This window comes from Schistocerca piceifrons, chromosome 4 (genome assembly GCF_021461385.2).
Source record: "Schistocerca piceifrons isolate TAMUIC-IGC-003096 chromosome 4, iqSchPice1.1, whole genome shotgun sequence".
NCBI lineage: Eukaryota > Metazoa > Arthropoda > Insecta > Orthoptera > Acrididae > Schistocerca > Schistocerca piceifrons.
Genome location: NC_060141.1, coordinates 752,277,779 through 752,303,830, shown reverse-complemented (window position 1 = coordinate 752,303,830; position 26,052 = coordinate 752,277,779). Strand labels below are relative to the sequence as shown.

Genomic DNA, 26,052 nt, shown 5'->3' with positions numbered 1-26,052 from the left:
GGATGAAGTAGTGAAGGCAGCAGAGGATCAAGTAGGTAAAAAGACGAGGGCTAGTAGAAATCCTTGGGTAACAGAAGAAATATTGAATTTAATTGATGAAAGGAGAAAATATAAAAATGCAGTAAGTGAAACAGGCAAAAAGGAATACAAACGTCTCAAAAATGAGATCGACAGGAAGTGCAAAATGGCTAAGCAGGGATGGCTAGAGGACAAATGTAAGGATGTAGAGGCCTATCTCACTAGGGGTAAGATAGATACCGCCTACAGGAAAATTAAAGAGACCTTTGGAGATAAGAGAACAACTTGTATGAATATCAAGAGCTCAGATGGAAACCCAGTTCTAAGCAAAGAAGGGAAAGCAGAAAGGTGGAAGGAGTATATAGAGGGTCTATACAAGGGCGATGTACTTGAGGACAATATTATGGAAATGGAAGAGGATGTAGATGAAGATGAAATGGGAGATATGATACTGCGTGAAGAGTTTGACAGAGCACTGAAAGACCTGAGTCGAAACAAGGCCCCCGGAGTAGACAATATTCCATTGGAACTACTGACGGCCGTGGGAGAGCCAGTCCTGACAAAACTCTACCATCTGGTGAGCAAGATGTATGAAACAGGCGAAATACCCTCAGACTTCAAGAAGAATATAATAATTCCAATTCCAAAGAAAGCAGGTGTTGACAGATGTGAAAATTACCGAACTATCAGCTTAATAAGTCACAGCTGCAAAATACTAACACGAATTCTTTACAGACGAATGGAAAAACTAGTAGAAGCCAACCTCGGGGAAGATCAGTTTGGATTCCGTAGAAGCACTGGAACACGTGAGGCAATACTGACCTTACGACTTATCTTAGAAGAAAGATTAAGGAAAGGCAAACCTACGTTTCTAGCATTTGTAGACTTAGAGAAAGCTTTTGACAATGTTGACTGGAATACTCTCTTTCAAATTCTAAAGGTGGCAGGGGTAAAATACTGGGAGAGAAAGGCTATTTACAATTTGTACAGAAACCAGATGGCAGTTATAAGAGTCGAGGGACATGAAAGGGAAGCAGTGGTTGGGAAGGGAGTAAGACAGGGTTGTAGCCTCTCCCCGATGTTGTTCAATCTGTATATTGAGCAAGCAGTAAAGGAAACAAAAGAAAAACTCGGAGTAGGTATTAAAATTCATGGAGAAGAAATAAAAACTTTGAGGTTCGCCGATGACATTGTAATTCTGTCAGAGACAGCAAAGGACTTGCAAGAGCAGTTGAATGGAATGGACAGTGTCTTGAAAGGAGGATATAAGACGAACATCAACAAAAGCAAAACAAGGATAATGGAATGTAGTCTAATTAAGTCGGGTGATGCTGAGGGAATTGGGTTAGGAAATGAGGCACTTAAAGTAGTAAAGGAGTTTTGCTATTTGGGGAGCAAAATAACTGATGATGGTCGAAGTAGAGAGGATATAAAATGTAGGCTGGAAATGGCAAGGAAAGCCTTTCTGAAGAAGAGAAATTTGTTAACATCCAGTATTGATTTAAGTGTCAGGAAGTCATTTCTGAAAGTATTCGTATGGAGTGTAGCCATGTATGGAAGTGAAACATGGACGATAAATAGTTTGGACAAGAAGAGAATAGAAGCTTTCGAAATGTGGTGCTACAGAAGAATGCTGAAGATTAGATGGGTAGATCACATAACTAATGAGGAAGTATTGAATAGGATTGGGGAGAAGAGAAGTTTGTGGCACAACTTGACCAGAAGAAGGGATCAGTTGGTAGGACATGTTCTGAGGCATCAAGGGATCACCAATTTAGTATTGGAGGGCAGCGTGGAGGGTAAAAATCGTAGAGGGAGACCAAGAGATGAATACACTAAGCAGATTCAGAAGGATGTAGGTTGCAGTAGGTACTGGGAGATGAAAAAGCTTGCACAGGATAGAGTAGCATGGAGAGCTGCATCAAACCAGTCTCAGGACTGAAGACCACAACAACAACAAACAATGGATACTAAACAAGAGCTCCATGATGACTCATTGTGTAGGAAACCTGCCAAAAGAACTTCTCCAGAGCATGGTTAATGGCACTGTGGATGGAATTCCGTCCGCCATTATACTTGACACAAGTGTTAGTATGAACGTTATTGCAGATAATTTCCTTAAAAGGATTAACACCACTATGGAAGTGTGCACCGTACCAATGCAAAATTGTTTAGTCTCTGGTGTTACTGGTACCAGAAGACAGAGTGTGGAAAAGCAAGTGCAGATTAATGTAGAATTTGACAACAGAGCCATTAGTTGTACATTTCTCATGGTGAAGGGGCTTTGTGTCAGTTACTTATTGGGAACACAATTCCTGTGCATAAGGAGCACAAAAATCGGCTTTCCATGTAGCCCGTGACATTTGAAAGTTCACGGTAAAGAGGTTGTTTTAAATTTAAGTGCAACTAGTGCATGTCATGATAGATCCTGTTAGAGAGCTAAAGTAAAAATTATAAGATCTTGGATGATGTGCATCCATGATCACTCTGACTATACTAATACCATACCTATTTTGTTAAATGACGATGATGCAATGTACAATCCTGCCCACATATACAAGGAAGTTGAAGATCTGAATGTTTGTCACAGCAAAAGAGACTTGAGTTAGCAAACTTACGCGCATTTGTGTGGGACCCATACCAAATAGGATCTGCAGGGGATATTGAACATAAACAGAGGAGGGCAGTGTGAATACTCACAGATCTGTTTGATCTGCAAGAGGGTGTCACTAAGATGTTGAAAGAACTGAACTGGCAGACTCTGGAACATAAACAGAAACTATCCTGAGAAAGTTTATTAACGGAGTTTCAAGAACAATCTTTAAATGAGGACTCTAGCAATATACCACAACTCCCTACATATCACTGCCATAGGGACAATGAGGATAAGATTACGTTAATTACAGCACACACAGAGAAATTTAAACAATCATTTTTTCCGTCATCCAAATGCAAATGTAACAGGAAAAAAACCCTGATAACCACTACGTAACAGACTGTCTCACAAGACTGATAGGGCATGCTTTCATCTGCGGAACTGGAAGAAATCCTGTACACCTGAAGATGTGATCTGAAAACACAAAACCAGCTGGATTCCTGTAAAAGTTCATATACAGCTGAAAGCAGTTTATTTCAGAAACGAATCCAATAATCAGTACAGTGGGGCATACCCTCTGCCATACACTTCACAGTGGTTTGAATAGTATAGATGTATACGTAGATGTGTTATGCCAAAGTTTTCTTCAGTAAACTTGGCGTTATTAAGAAGTATCAATACGAAATGGAAATGGTTCCCCACTAAACATGTTGCTATGCAATATAGTCCTTTCCATGGAGTGGAAGAGGAGATGGAATCAGAGAGATCTAAAGAAATAAATATGATAGAGGTTCTGTACATAGTACATTACGTCTTATTTATAAATACTTGTCTTTTGTCCTATTATTTTCTATGTATATATCATTATCTGTGTATATTTTGTACAAGTTAACAAGCACTGGGTTTCCATAAGGTTCCTCTCTACTGTACATAATAGAGAGTATTAATAGAAGAGTAAAAACAATGCTAATGTAAATAGTTCAAAATTGGCTAGAGAGAATCCTGATTTACTTGGTACATTCAGAATTTGGACATCTGACCTAAGGATGGACAATTTATTTAACATGAACAGAGGGCTTGTAAGTATTTTGTTTACATGCTAAATGGGAAGAGAGATTTTTTCTAAGCTTCCGTGGAAACTAGTTTTCCTATATGAGCAATGCTAGTGGCAAACCCGAAAGTCAATTTTGTGTATTGTACTGATGTGACCAGTAGTGAATATGTCGAGATAAAAATCACTGCCTTAGTGACACACCATGAGGTCATGTATATGAACATATAATATTGGTTATATGTCTAATGTATATTGATTTGACTGTGGGTCTATGATAAACAGAATCCTCCTTGTCAGTACAGTATGTAACACAGAAAGAATAAGGAAGCATTAGTTTTAAGCTTAGCAGAAACTTGAAAGAAATATTTGTAACACATTATTACAAAGGAAATACGTCTTGTAGTCTTTAACTCAAGTAAAATAAACAATTGATTTTTATCAGCATTTGCACAGTAAAGTTCTCAATATTTTAGTATATAAGTGGCATAATGTCATAGTACACGATGTAAGATGAGTTATGAATTGTTCAATGGGTGTTTCATCCTAATCTTGAATTCTTGTTATCTTTTGTGATCATGGTGGATTTGTTGCTTTGATTTGCTGGTTATATCTGACTCGTTCTTAGCCATGTGATGGTCCATCATGTACAAGATTGAAACAATGTTATCCCATATTCCCAAGTATTGATGTTCACAATTCTCTTGTTTTACTCATAAGTATCAGGCCACTGAGCACCATGTGAGAATTATATATACAAAAATTAAACAGAAGTTTTATAAAGAAAGAAAATGGGATGCAGTGTATTCTGTGTAATAAAAATAACTATTTCCTTGACTCCAGTACGCTAAAGAAAATTTTATGGTCTGTTGGACTACCAAAGAAAAAGACTTTGAACTAGTTCCTATGTGAAGTTATTAAAGTCGAACACATGTGGGCACGTAGTGTTCTTTCAGTTGAGTTTGATGGAAGCGGAATATCAACAATATAAGGAAATAATAGACTGCTATTTAATGTTAAGATGACATTAAGTTGTTGACAGACACAACAAAAAGACACATACACAGTACTTTCAGACAAAGCCTTCATCAGAACACACACACACACACACACACACACACACACACACACACACACAGAAAGAGAGAGAGAGAGAGAGAGAGAGAGAAGCAAGTACACCTCACACACACATGACCACCCCCTCCGGCAGGTCAGACCTGAGAGGGTGGTCATGTGTGCACGGGGTGTGCTTGTATGTGTAGATGAATGAATGTATGTATGTATGTTTTCTTTCCTGACAAAGGTTTTTTGCTATGCCTGTCAACAACTTAATGCGTCAGCTTTAAAGCAACAATCTCTCTTTTCCTTATATTTTCCAACCTGGAGTTTCCATTGTTTGAAAGTAGTATGTGGAACACTCATGCAAGCAAAGGTGCTATGTGATGCACACAAACAGACATTTGATAGATATCTGAAAGTGCACAGTGCCTGTGTACTCACCTCTGACAAACTGGCAGAGACGTGAAACTGAGTGCTGAACCCAAGGACACTCTTTCATCTTCTGTGTATCCAGCAGTTGGCAATAAAACACTTGCACTCACAAGGACACGTGATACTGGCACTTGCCGCGGTTTGAGACTGAGCTTTTGCTTAAACGGTGTGTATTAATAATGCCGCCGCACAAGACTACTCCCGCCAGGTATCTTGCACTCCAAGCTGTGTGTAAATGCATCATCTACAGATTACACGCAGTTGGACTACAGTGACATCTGTTGCTTGCCAACACTCAAAGACTCATGGAGTACTCGGCACTAATATGACTCACACTTTAATAAACTGACAAGGACAGATAAGTTCATAAATATGTGATGTGTTTATGCAGTAAACGTGCTTACTAAATTATGGCTAGTAAAAAGCAAGAGTGCCCAGTAGATCAGGATCATGTTGAAGTATGTATATGTGAATTAAAATTTCTTTGCCAAATAAATGTACCTAATCAACTTTATGACAGGGAAGCATAGCATGTTTAGCCTTAACATAGCTCTGATACTGCCCATTAAATTGTCTCATGCTTTCCTTGTTGAGATGACCAAAGAATGATACTCCATCTTATGGTATCACTTATGAATACCACCTCATGGGCGACTCAAAGTTGGCAACGGTAATCCAAGTTTCCGTCAGTTGCCGACAGCTGTCCTGTGGAATCGGGTGGATCCCACGGTGCAAACTCGCCATTCCACGCCTTCAGCAGGTCTGAACTTTGAACACCCTCTGCTGTCGCAATATAGGATGGCTGGTGGTAGCCACACAGCCCACTCACACTTGGGAGCCTCTTCGCTACTTAATGCTACACAGATGCCACCTAGTTGTAGGTCTGACACCATCGTACACATTTTAGTTCAGAGAAACTCATCCTTGTTGACACTGAGAGCTGGACTCTATTTATTGCTGCATTATTTGTAATGAGTCTTTGTGCACTTGGAGAAATACAAGTTATGTACATCTTCTGTTTACTCTGATAATTTGCTTGTTAACAATTTCTGCTCCAGTCCAGCTTTCCTACAAGGACAGTTGCCGCACTACTCTGCACCCCACCTCTTCTTACAAGGTCGTACACAACACATTCAACCTGAGGAGCTCGTCATCTGTCCTTCGTGAGGATGGGGGTTCCTAACTTTGCACCCACATTTCAACTGTCAATGAAGACATCAGCCTAATGTTGCCTGGCAACCTCAGATGCCAACTTCAATCACATGCTGCCACACGATACTGCAGCCTACATTCAAACAACAACTCTGTCAATTCATTATTCTATATAAAACTTTTTCTCAACTGCAAGACTTTAAAACAAAAATTGTATAGTATACAAACAAAAAGAAATGTAGTGACTTTACCAATCCAGTTGAGTTTGCAATAAAAGAACAATTTTGCGCACTTTATGTATAGAGAAATCATTTATGTAAATGATAGAATATACTGAAAAATCTGTAAACTAGATGAGAACTTTAGACATCATTGTATCTCTTAAACTTGTTATCGAATGTCTAAATCTGAAAGAACGCAATAACCACACAAAATGAATGGTAATATCCCTTGCTCAGATACTTTTTTTTTTTTTTTCGTGGCTTGTTTTTCCATGAGTTGTGGGGAGGGAGAGGACTTAACAAAGTAAATGAGCCATGAAAACAGAACAGTTGTTAAGTTTTTGTCAAACATTGTACCAAGTGTACTGGTACAAATTGAGCATTAAGATACAAATGTGTCGATAGGGGACATTAATTGTGAACGAGCCTTAATTTTTTTTTTGTTTGTTTGGTTGGTATGACATCTGTCAAAGATATTTAGTATACATCAAGTCATGGAACAATCAACATCATATGTTTTCATCGTGTTAACAATGTCAAATTTTGTACCAGAAAGTGATGATTTGCAGAAAGCATTAATTTTTTGTTTTCATTTGAAAAAAAGTGCTGAAGAGTCACACCGAATGCTTGTCGAGGCATACGGTGATCATGCTCTATCAGAAGCAACACGCAAAAGATTATTTCAACGGTTCAGATATAATGATTTTGATGTAAGAAAGGAGGAACGTGGAAGACCACCAAAAAAGTTCGATGACGCCGAATTGCAAGCAATATTGGATGAAGATGATACTTTGAGTCAGAAGCAAATGCTAGCAATGCTAAATGTTGCATAACAAACAATTTATGACCGTTTGAAAGCTATGGGAAAGGTCCAAAAGTGTGGAAAATGGGTGCCACATGAATTGAATGAAAAACAGATGGAAAACCATTTGTCAAATTTTGCTTCAAAGACATGAAAGAAAATCAATTTTGGATTGAATTGTTATTGGCGATGCAAATTGGATTTATTTTAAGAATCCTAAAAGGGAAAAATCATGGGTTAATCTAGAACAACCATCAACATCGACTGCAAAACCAGATCGATTCGGTAAGAAGATAATGCTCTGTGTTTGGTGGGATCAGAAAGGAGTAGTGTATCATGAGCTTCTAAAACCCGGTGAAACTGTGAATACTAATCGCTACAGACAACAAATGATGAATTTGAACTATGCATTGATCAAAAAAAGACCAGAATGGGCCAGAAGACATGGCAAAATAATTTTTTTACATGACAATGCACCTGCACTCAAAGCGAAACTGGTTCAGGATACAATCAAAACACTTGGCTGGGAGCTGCTACCACACCTGCTGCATTCACCAGACGTGGTCCCTTCCGACTATCATTTGTTTTCATCAATGGGACACGCATTGGCTGAGGAACACTTCGATTCCTATGAAGAAGTCGAAAATTGAGTGTCTGATTGGTTTGCTTCAAAAGATGAACATTTCTATTGGTGAGGTGTCCACAAATTGCCAGAAAGGTGGTCAAAATGTAGAGAAAGCAATGGTCAGTACTTTGAATAAAATGTTTTTACTTTTCAATTCAAAATCAGAGTTTCATTTTCACAAAAAAATGCTCATTTCATACCGGTACACCTGGTAAAGTAAAACTGGTTTTGTTAGTGCTAACTTACTTCTCACCTGAGTGCTTTACTTTCTGTGTAATTGTTCGCTAGAAATTAATCTCAATGTGTTGTATTGAAAGACAACTACCCCCTATTGCAGTGGAATGCTTGCAGTGAATACTGTCAACACAATAGCTCCTAGTATTTAATGGGGTGGTGAAATCTTGCCTATTATCTTTTTTTTCTCTACTTTCTCCTCTGTTAATTAATGATATGACAATGTTTAGTAAAGGAAAATATTTTTATTTACTAGTGAAGGAAGCTATCCAGCAAAAGGTAATATTAATTCCTTTACAGAAGTTCTATCTAAAATGTTCATATTTTCAAAAAATGTAAGTCGTGAATGTAAAACCACTGAAACCTCTGGAAGTGTGAACTTCACTTGTCTTCCTCCTGTTATATCACCATCTGTTTTTAGGAGGTCAAACTGAGCAGCTGCAAGTTTGGTAATTGTCATATATTTGGTCAATAAATGTTATTTAAATCTATCTACTGTATTATTTTCATCACTCATTCACGCCATTACCTTGTCTCCTAATCATTTATTCCATTGATGTCATGATTTTTATGTTTTAGCAAAAAACGGGCAAGGATGGTGGGGGTCATTCAGACATGAACAATCAAACACTGTTGGTGTTTTTTCATTAATTGCTTTCCTATTAAGGACCAGAATCCCCTGAGATATTTAAATCAATCATTTTTAAGCATTATGGAATACTGTACAGCAAAAATCACTCGATCTGATCAGTTCCTGTTTCTGAACAATGATGCCCATCAAGCTATGCAATGGCCTGATAGGAAATGGTTGAATAAATACAAGGATGGGCTCCACAAGGACTCTGAATAGCAAATATTGTGGAAACTTCAATATGGCGTACTGCAACATGCAGTTTATGAACACAATTACTGCACTCAATGTGGAATGCCCTCATGTACTGTGACTGTTATGTTATGGGACTGAATTTCATCGTTTACACAACACTAAATGAAAGTCATACTTTTGAGAAAGATATTCTATAATCATCTCATTGCTGAGATGGTAGTGCAGTGCCACAAGTGCCACATAATTATTGATTATTGCCAGTTGTATGTACGTTTACTAACCTGTTAAATGAAACAATATTAGTACTAATCCATGGCTGATCATCGTTACAAGTGATAATGTTAATCTTTATACAATAATATTCAGCCTGTGTATATTTATGCAAAATACTAACACGAATTCTTTACAGACGAATGGAAAAACTGATAGAAGCTGACCTCGGGGAAGATCAGTTTGGATTCTGTAGAAATGTTGGAACACGTGAGGCAATACCGACCCTACGACTTATCTCAGAAGAAAGATTAAGGAAAGGCAAACCTACGTTTCTAGCATTTGTAGACTTACAGAAAGCTTTTGACAATGTTGATTGGAATACTCTCTATCAAATTCTGAAGTTGGCAGGGGAAAAATACAGAGAGCGAAAGGCTATTTACAATTTTTACAGAAAGCAGATGGCAGTTATAAGAGTCGAGGGGTATGAAAGGGAAGCAGAGGTCGGGAAGGGAGTGAGACAGGGTTGTAGCCTATCTCCGATGTTATTCCATCTTTATATTGAGCATGCAATAAAGGAAACAAAAGAAAAGTTCGGAGTAGGTATTAAAATCCATGGAGAAGAAATAAAAACTTTGAGGTTCGCCGATGACATTGTAATTCTGTCAGGAACAGCAAAGGACTTGGAAGAGCAGTTGAACGGAATGGACAGTGTCTTGAAAGGAGGGTATAACATGAACATCAACAAAAGCAAAACGAGGATAATGGAATGTAGTTGAATTAAGTCGGGTGATGCTGAGGGAATTAGGTTAGTAAATGAGACACTTAAAGTAGTAAAGGAGTTTTGCTATTTGGGGAGCAAAATAACTGATGATGGTCGAAGTAGAGAGGATATAAAATGTAGACTGGCAATAGCAAGGAAAGTGTTTCTGAAGAAGAAAAATTTGTTAACATCAAGTATAGATTTAAATGTCAGGAAGTCATTTCTGAAAGTATTTGTATGGAGTGTAGCCATGTATGGAAGTGAAACGTGGATGATAAATAGCTTAAACAAGAAGAGAATAGAAGCTTTCGACATGTGGTGCTACAGAAGAATGCTGAAGATTAGATGGGTAGATCACATAACTAATGAGGAGGTATTGAATAGAATTGGGGAGAAGAGGAGCTTGTGGCACAACTTGACTAGAAGAAGGGATCAGTTGGTAGGACATGTTCTGAGACATTGAGGGATCACCAATTTAGTATTGGATGGCAGCGTGGAGGGTAAAAATCGTAGAGGGAGACCAAGAGATGAATACACTATGCAGATTCAGAAGGCTGTAGGCTGCAGTAGGTACTGGGAGATGAAGAAGCTTGCACAAGATAGAAAAGCACGGAGAGCTGCATCAAACCAATCTCAGGACTGAAGACCACAACAGCAACATATTCGTGCTCACAACACTCAAAGTGGAATGAGATTTTCACTCTGCAGCGAAGTGTGTGCTGATATGAAACTTCCTGGCAGATTAAAACTGTGTGCCGGACAGAGACTCGAACTCGGGACCTTTGCCTTTCACGGCAGAAGTAAGGCTGTGAGGACGTGGCGTAAGTCGTGCTTGGGTAGCTCAGGTGGTAGAGCACTTGCCCGCGAAAGGCAAAGGTCCAGAGTTCGAGTCTCGGTCCGGCACACAGTTTTAATCTGCCAAGCGGTTTCATATCAGTGCACACTCTGCTGCAGAATGAAAATCTCATTCTGGAAACATCCCCCAGCCTGTGGCTAAGCCATGTCTCTGCAATATCATTTCTTTCAGGAGTGCTAGTTCTGCAAGGTTCGCAGGAGAGCTTCTGTAAAGTTTGGAAGGTAGGAGACGAGGTACTGGCAGAAGTAAAGCTTTGAGGATGGGGCGTGAGTCGTGTTTGGGTAGCTCAGGTGGTAGAGCACTTGCCCGCGAAAGGCAAAGGTCCCGAGTTCGAGTCTCGGTCTGGCACACAGTTTTAATCTGCCAGAATGTTTCACTCTAAAAGTGGTTAGTCAATTCATGTGAAAATTTGACACAACGCTGAATGCAAATACTGGAGTGATTTTATATACATTTTCTCTAAATATATACAATACATAAATAAATATGTCAAACAATGGAAAATCCAGGGTGGAATGTAACAATATTATGAAAAGCAAAGTTGCTACTCACCATATAGCAGTGATGCTAAGTCGGAGATAGGCAGAACAAAAAGACTGTCACAAAATACGCTTTCGGCTAACAAGGTCTCTATCAAAAATGGACAAGAAACAAACTCATGGAAACACAACTCACATACACATGACCAAGGTCTCTGACAGCTGAAGCCAGACTACGAGCAGCAGTGGGAGAGGCAACCAGGTGGGGGTAAGTAGGAGGATGGGGTGGGGTGGGGAGGGGGAGGGATAGCAGGATAGGAATGGGATATGGTAAAGTGACGCTGCTGGATAGCATGCGAGAACGAGGTGGAGAGACAGTAGGGAGCTGGGTGTAGTCGGAAGGTTAGACAGAGGGTGGGGGGAGAGAGGGAGTGGGATAACGGAAAAGGAGAGAAGTAAAAAGACTGGGTGTGTTGGTGGAATAGAGGGCTGTGTAGTGCTGGAGTTGGAAGAGGCTAGATAGGTGAGGACAATGACTAATGAAGATTGAGGCCAGAAGGGTCATATATTGCAGGGAGAACTGCGCATGTGGGAACTTCCCCTGCAGTACATCCTACATTTCAGTAACCCTCGTGGCCTCAACCTTCATCAGTCATTGTCCTCACACATCTAACCCCTTCCCTGTTCCCATTCCAGCACTACACAGCCCTCTATTCCACCAATGCACACAGTCTTTTTCTTCTCTCATTTTCCCCTACTCTCCCCCCCACTCTGCCCCCGCCCTCCTTCTAACCTTCAGACTGCACTTAGCAGCCCCATCCTCTTTCCACCTTGTTCCTGCACACTGTCCAGCAGCACTTTACTGTGCCCCACCCCTATCCTGCTATCCCTTCCCCTCCATGCCCCAGCCACCTCCTTACTCCCCCCTGGTTGTCCCTCCCATAATGCACTGCTGCTACTGCTCGTAGGCTGGCTTTAGCTGTCATATGTGTGTAAGTTGTGTTGCATGAGAGTGTCTGTTGTACATTTTTGACAGAGGCCTTGTTAGCTGAAAGCTTATTTTGTGACAGTCTTTTTGTTGTGCCAATCTGCGACTTAGCATCTCAGCTATAGGGTGAGTAGCAACTTTGCTTTTCATAATACTGATAAATATATATGTAACACATAAAGGAGAAACACTGTTACTGAAAATCTCAAAGTTCTTTACTGATTTAATGCTAATTTTTTACAGCACACTCTAATGAATATTCAGACTGTCATAGGCTATTTTATAATATATATAATATATATGTGATACATAAAGGGGTAACATTGTAACCAAAAATCATGAAACATTCTTGACAGATTTGCTCAAAATTTTACATGACCCTCTAATGATCATACAAATAAACGGTATGCTAGACACACACACACACACACACACACACACACACACGCACAGGTATAAATATCATTCCAAAGAACATGGATTCTGTATTTTTTTAAACCACAATGTACAAGTTTTCTGTTAAAACTGACTGTGACAAAGAGAATACTCTGCTGTATAAATTTGTGGTTTTGTTTCCTTTGTTGCAGCCAGTTTTAGCTGCAATATTGGGGAATTTAAACCATAAGACAAATTGTTTCTCCCATATATATTGTTTCTCATTTTACATGTATACACAAAATGTGTTGTATTGTTTTCATCCTCACAGACAAATTTCACAGAAAAAAAATGAAAGTTGTATATCTGGCTTATTGGTTTGTGATTACGATCCTACTACAGAATCCGAATTTACATTAACAGTAACCAAGACTCAAGATCAGAGAGGGGGAGGGGAGGGGAGGGGAGAGGAGATGCAAAATGAGATGGGAGGAGGTGATCAAAAGATAGAGCGGGAAGTATGAGGAACTGATCTAAGAGACAAGAGGAAAGAGAGGGACAGAGACAGGGGGAGAAGGAGATTAGGACGTATGTCCAATTCCCATACATTTTAGAGATGTGCACTTTTTATTTTCTTTCTTTCCCGTTTAATCAGACCGAACCACAGAAATGCATGGCCAGGTACAGTTAGTAAACATTTATAAATGTGAAAATCTAACATCATGAGGTTGTATGTACTCAATTTAAATGTCAAAATCTTTATCAACAGGTCAATGGATGATGAAATCAGCCATATCATATACTAGCTCTGCTGTAACTTCCATGCACCATTTTAAGGGGGCATTACCACCAACCAGCAATAATCAAAATGAAAGGCCATCGCCACACTGTGACCGAGAACAGTGTTGAAAACACAGTAGTGGAACACACTGCTGTGAACAACATGTTCAATTCCAATGGCTACTTCACAATCCGTGCCATCTGGATCCTCCCTCCAACACCAGCTCTTCTGAATTCTGTATGTGGGAACTGCCTTTGCAACGCATCCTTCAATTCCATAATCCTCATGGCCTGAATCTCCGCTATCCCATACTCATTAACATCCCTGCCCTTATGACCACCATTTCACTCACCCTGCATGTGTACCCTCCTCTGCACAGTCTACCTGTTTCTCTTTCACATTCCCAATGTCCATGTCACTGTGCACTGCACACTAGTCCCTCTGCTTGTGCCACGAGATCCGTCATCCTGTGTACCCACTGCCTGTCCCCATGCCTCAACCCTACCTCCCCCTCCATAACTTTTTTGCACATGAACCATTCCACGTGACACCCTAGGTAAGCTGTGGTGCCAGCACAATATAGAAATGCAGGTGTATGTGTATTATGTTAGTTCTGAAAAAGAATTTATATGAAAGCTCATAGCCCATTCAGTCTTATGTTGCAAATGAGAACTCAACAGCTTAACTGAATAGTGAGATGTTCCCTTTATTCTTTCCATTATTTATGTTCCATCAAGGGCTTGACATTGGAATAAAAAAGTTCAAACCAAAGGATGGTTTGAACACCACAATCCTCTTATCGCAAATGTTCCTTCCCTGTAGAATTAGTTTACCCTTACCTTCCTTTGTCCTTTGAACAGACTTACCCAGCCAGTTGCAACTCAACTCACATCGGCATTTTCATATTTATGGTGAGATTATATTCCACCAACCTACTGCAATCTAATACACTCACTTCTGATTTTTCGTAAAGTTTCTTTTAGAAATATCCTGAACATCTTGCAGTTTAATATCAGTGAATTTGTTTTTCTCCATCACAGAAAGAGTACATACAAGCAAATGTCTCACTAAGCCAGAGGTATCTGAAGCAATCATTTGTCTGATTTCAAAGGCAACTTCCTCACTACTAAAACAAAGAGGATGACTTCCCTGTGAAAAAAAGTAGCTGAAATCTGTTCTTCAACAGTCTATTTTAAAACCACATTCCTAAAGTTTCTCTAATTGTTTCCTTTCTGTCTTTCTCATTGTCCATATCTCAAATCCATACAGAACAGTGCTACAAACACAGCTTTTCAGTAATCTTCTTCTGGTCTCAAGGGTTATCGATTTGGGTGTTAGCAATTCTTCTTTCCACTAGAAAATCCTTTTCTCTTATGCAGGCCTTTCTATTTTGCATATACATATTTAATTTATTCTATTTTAGAGAGATAAAAATTGTTATATTGTCAAATCTCTTGTGCAAGTTTACATTTAACCACCCAAAATGACCCCCTGTTGGGTAATCAATCACATTAGTTATCTTTTTGTTCAAACAGATATAACAGCACTCAACTAGCACACATTACATTTCGTTAAGCACCTAATTCAACTGCTGCTCTTTTTTGGCTAACGTTGCTATGTCATCATTGAACTATTTCATGTTGATTTTCTCTCTCTGACAAATAACTCCTACACTGAGCTACCTATTTCCTTCTCACACCACCTCTTCAGTGCAAAAATTAAGAATCAATGATGACAATGAGAAACCCTTTCATAATTTTTGCCTCTTTTTATCATTCCATCAGTGCTCAATTACTTAAGAGATACCGAAATTATCATGAGAGGAAAGGTGTTGTCTGTAATATGAAATGCTTTCACTTATTTGAAGACAATGGGTAAAAAAATACAAATTATGTTGAAAACTTTAACAAAACACACCATAATGAGATATTAAACAGACATAAGCAATTCCGGATTTTTGTACTTACGGGTGTTCACTGGAAAAACTGTCAAATAAAAATGATGTACAGTTACGCAAAAAATACCAGAAAATAAATCAGTATGGTAAACAAAAGCTAAATCTACACAAGAAATGCAAGAAAACAAATTAATATAAACTGCATTAATGGCACATGCCTAAACACATACAGGAGTAAAAAACAATGTTAAGAATTCCCACTCCCTACACACACACACACACACACACACACACACACACACACACACACACACACACACACACACACACACAGTGAGAGAGAGGGAGGGAGAGAGGGGGGGGGGGGGGGGGGGAGTGAGAGTGAGAATGTGTGTGTGTGTGTGTGTGTGTGTGTGTGTGAGACAGAGAGAGAGAGAATTATTTACAGGTACATATGCATATGCATTTCTTTAAGTAAAGTACAGACCTGTTCGTTTGAAATCAGCACAGAGTTTCAAGCGTTTCCTTATGCTGCTTTCTGAATGTGATGGAAAAGCCTTTTTTATGTCATCCATTTTAATCCTACGAGGAACGTGTTCACTCTTCCAGAATAGTCTATAAATGAAAACCTGCACAGAACAGAAATAATTTGACGAAGTGATGCAATATTTTTGTAAAATCAAAAAGTTTTGATTTCAGCAGCAGTTTTTTAAGATTACTGACACTGACCTGTAAAAAGTCACGAACAAAATTGTTTGCTCTCTTTGAATTTGGTCCAGGAACTTCATAAAGTGGGCATTCTTGGCCAGCCACAAACACTGCATCAATTTCTCGTATATAATACTGTTGCCTGAAAATGAATAAGAGGATGGGTGAACATTTTCAAGTTATCATAATCCTTTAATTTAATTACACAAAACAGTCCAGTACATTTCATAGATAAGTGCACAGTCAGAATTAACAGTGTGTACAATACATTTGCCTTCCTTAGACTAAACAAATGTATATTTCTTACAATGAAAGGATGGTCAAATACTTCAAAATCACTGCAGATTGTACAAACTGCAGAAATGGATGATTTAGGGAAACAATAAAAGCAGAGCTGCCATAAACTTAAAGGTTAGTTTTAACACCACAGTGCTTTACTAGGTATGGTTTTACTAGAAGTGGCATTGCGTTGCCTTCCTGCAACATTTGAACCAACTTACCCAGCCAATTATGGGAGGGAGGAGATATAGTTTAGTATGGCTTCTGAGCCACAGTGCTACTCAGCATTTTTCACATTACCAGTTCTTTGCTGGAGGTGGAAGTAATAATTATAAGTGACAGTTGGAAATCCTGGAACTGACAGGGAATTTAACGTGAGGCAAAAAAAACCTTAAACTTGGTGCCCAAGTAGGAACCTAAATCTACTCCTTCCATAAACATGAGTCCAATGTCTTAACCACTGCACTGTCTCTCTTGGTGGAGTCATTAATGCATTGCACTTATATTCAAGCAATGCAAGGGAGGAATGGGTTGTAAGATGTAACACAGAACACACATTGGTACAAATGTGAACGAGTAACAACAATTTCTTGACGATGAGCTCAGGCTTACCCATTAGAAGCAGAAATCTGGCTGAATCACATGTGCACTGAGGAACTGTTTCAAGTGTCAAATCTGTTGCACAAAGATGTGCTGAATAAACTTTAGTGTGCAATGCTGAATACAGAACTGCTGTCAACAGAGCAGCCAGCTGTTAGCAGTCACAGCACTTCTCTCACCGTGTGGAGTATAGCATTTCATCAATGTTGGTGGGCTGCTTTTCCACCTTTCCTTTCCTTGAATGACAAGTTTTTTAACTCACTTTACTTCCCGATATGGTCTCCTTTGAGGGATATACAATTGGTTCAGCTATTCTCCAGCTTTTTTATTCCACTAGAAAAACAGGTTCTGTGAAACTCTGCAAAATACTCATTGACTGCAACTACAGCTTCCCCATTTGATGAAAATTTCTCCCAGGAAGGCAAAGTTTTAATAGGGTGGATGAGGAAGCAATTCATGCACTTTCGCCACTGTTGTTGCTGATGTGTACGATGGGGCATTATGCTGGTGAACGAGCACCTATTTGTGTGCAAACCTTGGTTGTTTTTCAGCAAATGCAAGTTTCAAACAATCCAACAATGAAGCATAAGAGGGGTCCAGTTATGAGTCTGCCTTTTTCCAGAAATCTATGAGGAGTATTATTTGGGAATCCCGTGACCATCACCTTACCAGTTGACAAAGTGGTCTTTGTCTTGTTCGGTGCACTTTCACTAGCCTTGCCCATTGCTTTGAGATCTGTTTTGACTCTTGTGTGTAACAATGGACCTAGGTTTCATCAACAGTCACAAAACCGGGAAAACGGCTTGCAGACTGTACATCGCCAGACACTGTGTGAAATGTTGTGTCAGATGTGCTTTTGGTCTACTGTAAGCAATCGCTGCACCCACCTCGCACACAGCTTCTTCAAATCAAATTCTCTGTGCAAGATATTCTGCATTTGTTCAGTTGAGATGCCTACTGTATCAGTAATTTCATCAATTTTTATTTGGTAGTCTTGCATTATCATCTCATGGATTTTGTCAATAATTTCCTTTGTGGTGACCTTGAATGGACGTCCAGAGTGCACTTTGTCTTTGGTGCTTGTCTGACCACGTTTTAATTCATTAATCCAAGAGTAAATGGTCTTCAATGATGGTGCAGTGTCTGTGTGAACTTCATCCAATTCTGTTTTGATTAGCGTGGCTGTCCAACCCTTCAAATGAAAATGTTCAATAACAGCACGAAACTCGGTTTTCTCCATTTTCAATTGCAGTCGACACAGTGACCAATTCAGATGGGTGTCAATAATGAACTGTACGCTACACATTTTTGAAATTCTTTATGTGATCCTTATCAACCATGAAGGTGCAACAAAAATGTTCCATTCTTCCATGGAAATTTACCAGACTTATGAAACCACCCTCATAAGAGTCATGAGATATTTTACCACTTCTATCTACCTACCTACAGGCGCGGGCATGCGCACGCACACGCGCGCGCACACACACACACACACACACACACACACACACACACACACACACACACACACTAGTTTCCTCAGTATGTTCTTCCACCTACGCTCAATGGAGCACGTTATCATGATTTCATACGGGATAATCTACCTGTGCTGCTAGAACATGTGCCTATACAAGTACGACACAACATGTGGTTCATGCACGATGGAGCTCCTGCACATTTCAGTCAAAGTGTTCGTACGCTTCTCAACAACAGATTCGGTGACTGATGGATTGGTAGAGGCGGACCAATTCCATGGCCTCCATGCTCTCGTGACCTCAACCCTCTTGACTTTCATTTATAGGGGCATTTGAAAGCTCTTGTCTACGCAACCCCGGTACCAAATGTAGAGACTCTTCGTACTCGTATTGTGGACAGCTGTGATACAATACGCCATTCTCCAGGGCTGCATCAGTGCATCAGGGATTCCATGCGACAGAGGGTGGATGCATGCATCCTCGCTAACGGAGGACATTTTGAACATTTCCTATAACAAAGTGTTTGAAGTCACGCTGGTACGTTCTGTTGCTGTGTGTCTCCATTCCATGATTAATGTGGTTTGAAGAGAAGTAATAAAATGAGCTCTAACATGGAAAGTAAGCATTTCCGGACACATGTCCACATAACATATTTTCTTTCTTTGTGTGTGAGGAATGTTTCCTGAAAGTTTGGCCGTACCTTTTTGTAACACCCTGTAGTACCATAGCAATCAAAGTACATCACTCAGCTTTAAAAAAAAGTAAAATAAATCTGCATTTAGTCAATACAGCCACATTAATGCCCATTCTGGTAAGCCCAGTTACAACAATAACTCCTGTTTGGACAACGTTTCTATCCATTTAATCCCGAAACTACCTTCAGCTTTATACCACCTCTGCTAACCACGAGAAATTACACAAGTGTAAGAAACTGGAGATGTTTGTTAAATAGAACTCATCCTTCTGCTCCCCACATTGTTATTTTGACATCATTCCCCACTGTATATACGAAATATGAGACAAAAAATCTGAACAGTGTACTGTAACAAAGTACCACAGCCTCAAAACCATTATTGTGGTGTTTCTTCACTCTTTCCAGCACAGTACAGTAAAAAACAGCAGCTGTCTCTGGAATTTGTACTGATAGCCACACAGAAAGAAATAGAACAGCATCAACAGAGCTTGCAGATACAATTACCAATATCCACAATGGCAGCACTTTCTTCAAGCAAAAAGTTCACATGATATATTATCACTGAAGTCTGTCCTCTGGGACTGAAGTTTAGCTGGCAGAACAGCTTGTAACATGAAGCACCACCTGGTCCACATTTTCCATCGTCTTTTTACCATTATATGTTTGGATTCCCTTGGGATAGGGTGCTCATAATGGTGGCAACAATTTTGGCTGTGCTGTATGGACTTTTGGTTAAAGTCATTGGTACAGTTATGCACTTTTGACTTTGGTGCAACACAGACTTTGTTAATCTTGGTAGTGGCTGACTATATTTATGACTTACTTACTGTTTGTGGTAGTATGGTAATAGGCATACGTGAGTATTCTTTAAATACTAGTTATACTCGTGTTAAAAAAAAATACCTTGAAGTACTAGAGAAAGGATGTTCATATTCACAAGACACGTCCATTAGTATGTTCTGCAAAAATGATTAGAACTTCAGTCACCTTGGTTCAGCAGGTCTCCTGTTGCCAAGTAGGCACAGGGTCAACCATGGGCCCTGACAATTTGTTCCATGCGTGATGACATCAACATGTAAAAGGCGCAAATGGCGTCCTGTGGTCTAGCCATCCATGCTGCAGTCACCTGGTTCCAAAGTTCATCTGAGTGGTTCACAGAGGGATACAGCACTGCACCCATTGTTTCACCATGCCCCACACATTTTCGATTGGCAACAAATCAGGTGGTCTGGATGGCCAGAGCAAAAGGCTGGAATCCTGTGACATCTTGGAGACACGTGTTTTGTAGCAACATGTGGTTGTGTATGGTCTCGCTGAAAAATGGCATCTGAGGTGCTGTGCAGAAAGGGTATGGTTACAGGTAGCAGGTTGTCATTCACATGTCACACTGGTGACAGTGCCCTGGACATGCTCCATCTGTGATTTGTGGTTGTACCCAATAGCACCCCACATCATAAGGCAATGAGTTGGCACTTGTGTCTTGTGCAAATGCAGTCACCGCGTAGCCACTCGCCCTGCCCGCAGCAAACCTAAATGCGGCCATTATTTTCAAACAAACAGAACCTCAATTCATCCAAAAACACTATTTGATGCCATTCCTGTCCCCAGTGACATCGTTCCATACACCTTTGCCATCTAGCATGTTTCTGCACGTTTGACAAAGGTAGGTGGAGAAGTGGACAATACGCACCTAACCTACACCGTAACAAACGGCAACAGTCTGTCACCCCTAATAGTGTATGGTGTGTTACAGTGTTCCGCTGTTGCACCAGAGCTGAGGAAGATGTAGATCTGCCCAATGTCACTCAGATCAGAAGTCAATCTTCTCAGGCTGTGGTCTGGGTAGTGTGACCTGACCCATCTCATCATGTTTTATGACCTTCTGTAAACCATTCTGCACACATTCGTTGCACTGCTAAACACTTTGTCCCACAATTACTCATAAAGGAAGATTGAAGTTTACACTGTGTCAATGATAAGTCATCAGAGATGGAGCATAGGGTTCAATGAGCAAGGATCAAAAAGGAAATCAGATAGAGCCACTCCGAAGGAATCATTCGAGCATTAGCTGTAATACATTTAGTGAAAATACAAAAAACATAAATTAGGATGGCTGGAAGGGGCTGGGATTCGATTTCTCCCACAAGCAAGTCAGAGTATTGACAGTACTTTCATGCATGGTGATTGAGGCACCTTGATGAGAATTTTAGGCAAAGTTCTTCAGCTATAGTTTCATCTATGCTGCAGGACATGTTAGAGAATATGAAGGCATTAAATTACCCACCATAAACTGCTTCAAAATGAATATTACGGAAATTTTATTGTTAGCAATAGCAACACTGTTTATTCACATGAGTGCAAGCAGCACTAGTGGCATCACAATGTCGTTCAAAAACTGTGAGAGACCATCACATTGCAATGAAATGGGTATTGGACATTACTCATTGATTGAATTACTACTTTTTTTCTAATTTGAATTTTTGTTGACATTTAGATTTCAAACACAGGCTGATAAAGAAAAAGTGTGTTAAAAAATTACAAAGAAACAAAAAGCATTTTCTATTATCTTCAAAAAAATATACGAAAGAAATTTTAAATCTTGACAACAAGATTATTAGTTTGTAATGATACTGTTCATTTAAGCTCTGCTCTCATCTCAATAATTTGGGGGAATGAGGTGCTACTTTCGCTATGTCCTTAGTCACACACATAAGATTGTGACCACAGAAAATGTCAACTTATCCATCACACTAGAGTAACAGACAACAAAAATCCTACTCATAAAAAATAAGATATTATATTACTGATAAAACACACAAACATAATCATTCTATCTCTGTAAACTTATAGTACACAAGGGTAGTTGTCATCCTGGTCAGCATTTATGTTTACATTTTCTTATAAGTTATGAAACAGGGGTAAAGAAGACAGCAAGAGGTACAGACGTAATGTTTCTTCTCTTATGAAACTGGCAAACTTCCTTACACCAATTCATATCTCCAAATTGAGTATTAGTTTTTCCTGTGCAGATGAAGCTTACTGACTTAGAACAGCTTATTTTTATCTCTAATATAAGGTAAACATAGATTGCCACTCACCGTACAAATGACAGGTTAAGTTGCAGACAAACACACCAAAAAGACACTTACATGTTAGCTTTCGGCCAAAGCATCCATAAGTAAAGGAAACTTGTCTCTCTCTCTCTCTCTCTCTCTCTCTCTCTCTCTCTCTCCCCCCCCCCCCCTCTGCTGTGCGTGTGCATGCGTGTGTGTGTGTGTGTGTGTGTGTGTGTGTGTGTGCGCGCGCATGCGTGTGCGTGTGTGTTTGTGTGTGTGTGTGTGTGTGTGTGTTCACCTATTTCAAGAGAAGAAGCGACTGCAAAATAGGAAGGAGGGAAAGAGTAGACCAGTAAGGAAACCTTCTGCAATCGTAAAACGTTGCATCACATGTTCATACCTGGTTCGTATCACTAAGAAATCAGTCTCAGGCACTTTATGTTCATAAATTGGAGCCCGATACATGTTGTTTTCAACAGCCTGCAAAGACTGTCCAGGTGGTAACTGTCCTAAAAATGGTGATGTGTGGGCATATGCAATTTCACCATACCGATATTCTTGCGGCCCTTGATCTTTCCCAGCCTTTCGCTTGTAGTAGTTCTTCACTTTTGAGCACATTCCCACCTATTTGTCAACAAATAAAATGAATTTTAAGCCTATTGTAAAGGGGAACAAACATACATCTTATTTCTACTGTAATTACAGTTGGGTCATTACACATACTAAAAAAAAATTAATCAGTACTAACAGCAACAAATTAGACATACCTGATTGATGAGTGGAGGATGTTCTTCACAAAACTCAATAAGAACAAGATCACCATCACGACCAGTGAGATCCTCGGGAGTTCTCATGAAAAACACATCACCCCCACCAGAAGCAGCCCTTTCTTGTTCTCTTTGCTGAAATAAAGAAATATCACCATAAAATTACTGTTCACATTTCACGAAAGACACTAAAAAGTGTGTGTGTGTGTGTGGGGGGGGGGGGGGGGGGGGCATTCTGTGTTACTTCTAATTACCTCACTTCAGACAAATATGGCTGACAACTGCATCTTGCATAACTAAGCAATTCAGGTTTTGCCATTTCAAACATGAATGAAACATGAGTGAAAGCCTTAAGAATTTATGATGCAGTTTTTGGGAACCTTCTCTTCCCCATCCTACAGTTTTTCATTGGCTTTTTGGAATTTTAAAGAGAGAGAACTTCATTCAAAGATGAAGAAAGGCAGTAACGTAGGAAAACAGTCCCAGAAAGCCAATGACAGTCTTTCAAGGACATCAGTGTGACAATATACAAATATGGTCTGGAGAGCTCTGCCAGAATTGAAATAATTTCAGAGTAAAGAAAACAACTCGCCAAACAGTGGATGCATCAAGTCCTTAACAAGTGTACACAAAAGAATGAAACTTTCCTAGCTTGTGAACAAATCCTTTTTCGAGACAGAATACACACAAGTTGGCAGGAAGACGGGGTACGGAGGGGTGTCATGTGTGGTTGATCTGGGGAGAGGAGCTTGAAGTGAGGCAGCAGTGGGCAAGACAGGAATACAAGATGAAGATGCAGCACATGCATGGGGACTGGGGACCTGGTGCATGTTGACAACGAAGTGTGGGAGTGTACTGAGATGAGGTGGCATAACAGAGGAAGGGGAGACTGTTCTTAAGAGGGTATGGGGGCAAGGAATCAGCAGAGGTGAAGTAGCAGTATAGGCTCGAAAAAGTATTCTTTTATGTATGCTTGACGAGGACTCAATGCTTCCACTATTCAGTAAGCTGTTTCCTTTCCTCCTAGATTATTTTCAAAGCGTCAACATAGACTGCTTTGCTGGCTTTGCACAAAACACTGCATGGTTACCTTCGAGTTGGGAACTTTCATCTTCATGGGTGGTACATCACTCTCTGACATAGGAGTAAAAGAGTGCTTGCATAAAGTTGGCTCAAAATTACTTCAGAACTGATAGTTCAGCAGGAGCACCTGGAAGAGCAGAGCACAGGTGCCTTGCCCCATACAGTATGCAGATATAATTATCCATTTCATTCAACTCGCCCAGACAGACATGGCATTAATGTGTTCCAGGACAGATGCATTATACTTTCATTTCAGTTTTGTTTACAGAAACAAATTATTAAGAAATTATACAGATAATTTACAAAAGTGCATTTTCTTATGATGTTACCAAATTTTCAACTTGTGGGAAACATTTTTGTTTTTAATTTAGGTGAACACATTATGCACACAAAATATTTAAAAAACATTACATTTTCATCTATTCCAAACCAGAACTCTCTCAGGGTTTCCTATCATGAGATAATTTCAGTCAAGTCTGACACACTATGGTCCAATTGCGCATCAATACTAAGTGGTCACCCACACCATTTTGTTATGACAGAAATATCTCTAGGTTTATAATGAACCTGTTATTAAGTTTTGTTATCTGCATTCTTATTTCTAACATAACAAAAAATAAGATTTACGCTTGCTTATTGAGGTGAGAAAACATATCTTATACAAGCCAACTGGTATTGGGAGAAAGAATAAAAGTGCCACTAAAAATATTGTCCAAGTACTGCAGTAAAGTCAATGTGAACAGTAACATTTATTTTATGTGATGCAGACTGAACACCCGAGATGAACTAGGTTTGGAGATCGCTGCTGACAAAGCTTTCTTATTAAAATGTTAAAACTTAAGAAAATATTCTGTTATGTAGCCCAGCTACATACCACTACAGACTTTGCACTTCAAACACGCAACTGTACCCTCTCGTCCATATGATTGGTGATGGAAATATCACTATTTAGTGAAGCAACTGTCTTCTCCACTGAATGTTTCAAAACAGCTTGATACTGTCATGCTCTTTCTATGATGTTCTGTGTTTGTTTGACACCTTTTTTTTTTTTTTTTTTTTGTCTTCTGTGTTGATGCTCCTAACAGTTTCTTTTGCAAGGGTTCAACTGCAAAAATAGTAAATTCCACACAATGCAACTTTTAAATTGGGCCCCTATTAACTTTCCTGGGGTGAAATGGCAATGGTGAGATGGTAGCCTAATGACTGTATGTCCATATGTTTTTTGAGAACTCATCAATTTCGTGCATGGGAAACTGTGGCGCTTGCCTACCTGTTAACTCGTCAATTTTGGCGAATTTCATTTCTTATTGGGCCACTGACTCTTTTCCACTCAGTCTTTGTGCTTTTGATGTTTTATTTGTCTGTAGTGTTTCCTTTTCTTTGATTTTGTTTAGCTTGTACAGTTGCTGTTTTAGTTTTCTTGTGTTGTTTGGTAGCTGATGCATGTGGTTTGTCTGAGAGAGATTACAAGCTCCACATTTTTAAGATTATAATTTATATCAAGGTTACGGCACTGAAGTCAAGTTCCCCTTTCACTTTGCCATAGTAGGGGCCTTGTCAAAAACAACTGAATGGCAAGGAGCATTGTCTACGATCGTTGACAAGTTTCCCAAATTTAGGAATAATGATTCTACAAGCCCCTTTCTAAATGTAAGATGCCTCATTTCTTCATAATAATCTTCTTTGATTTGAAAAGCAGAAGACAATTTTGGAGGAAACCTTGTGAGGTGCCTGCATAAAGAAGAACAAGTCTGCTCTCCTTGCCAGAAGCCACTGCTACTGATCCTTTAGTTGTGTCGTCTGCCCAGTCATGCTTCACAACATGACCATAACACACCCAAATTTTCACACTGTTGTGGAGCCACGGTCACATAAAACTTTTTGAAAGATATAACTGCCATTTGATTGTACAATAGGTTTTATTCCACACACTACATTTCAGCCTTAGCCCCCCCCCCCCCCCACAACCCTTTGCTCCACTTTTTTCCCCATTTTGTATCATTAGACACTTGGTCCTTTATAACA

At 39.6% G+C, this 26,052-nt stretch overlaps 1 protein-coding gene across 1 annotated transcript in view; it reads right to left on the bottom strand.

Moving 5' to 3' along the window:
- LOC124794835 (transcription initiation factor TFIID subunit 1) overlaps nucleotides 1-26,052 on the bottom strand; it is a 209,294-nt gene that overhangs the window by 100,174 nt on the left and 83,068 nt on the right. Inside the window, exons 9-12 of the mRNA XM_047258499.1 lie at nucleotides 22,945-23,079; nucleotides 22,578-22,801; nucleotides 16,095-16,215; nucleotides 15,853-15,994 (exon numbers count right to left, since the gene is read on the bottom strand). Coding sequence (XP_047114455.1) covers nucleotides 15,853-15,994; nucleotides 16,095-16,215; nucleotides 22,578-22,801; nucleotides 22,945-23,079 — 622 coding nt within the window. The remainder of the gene's footprint in view (nucleotides 1-15,852; nucleotides 15,995-16,094; nucleotides 16,216-22,577; nucleotides 22,802-22,944; nucleotides 23,080-26,052) is intronic.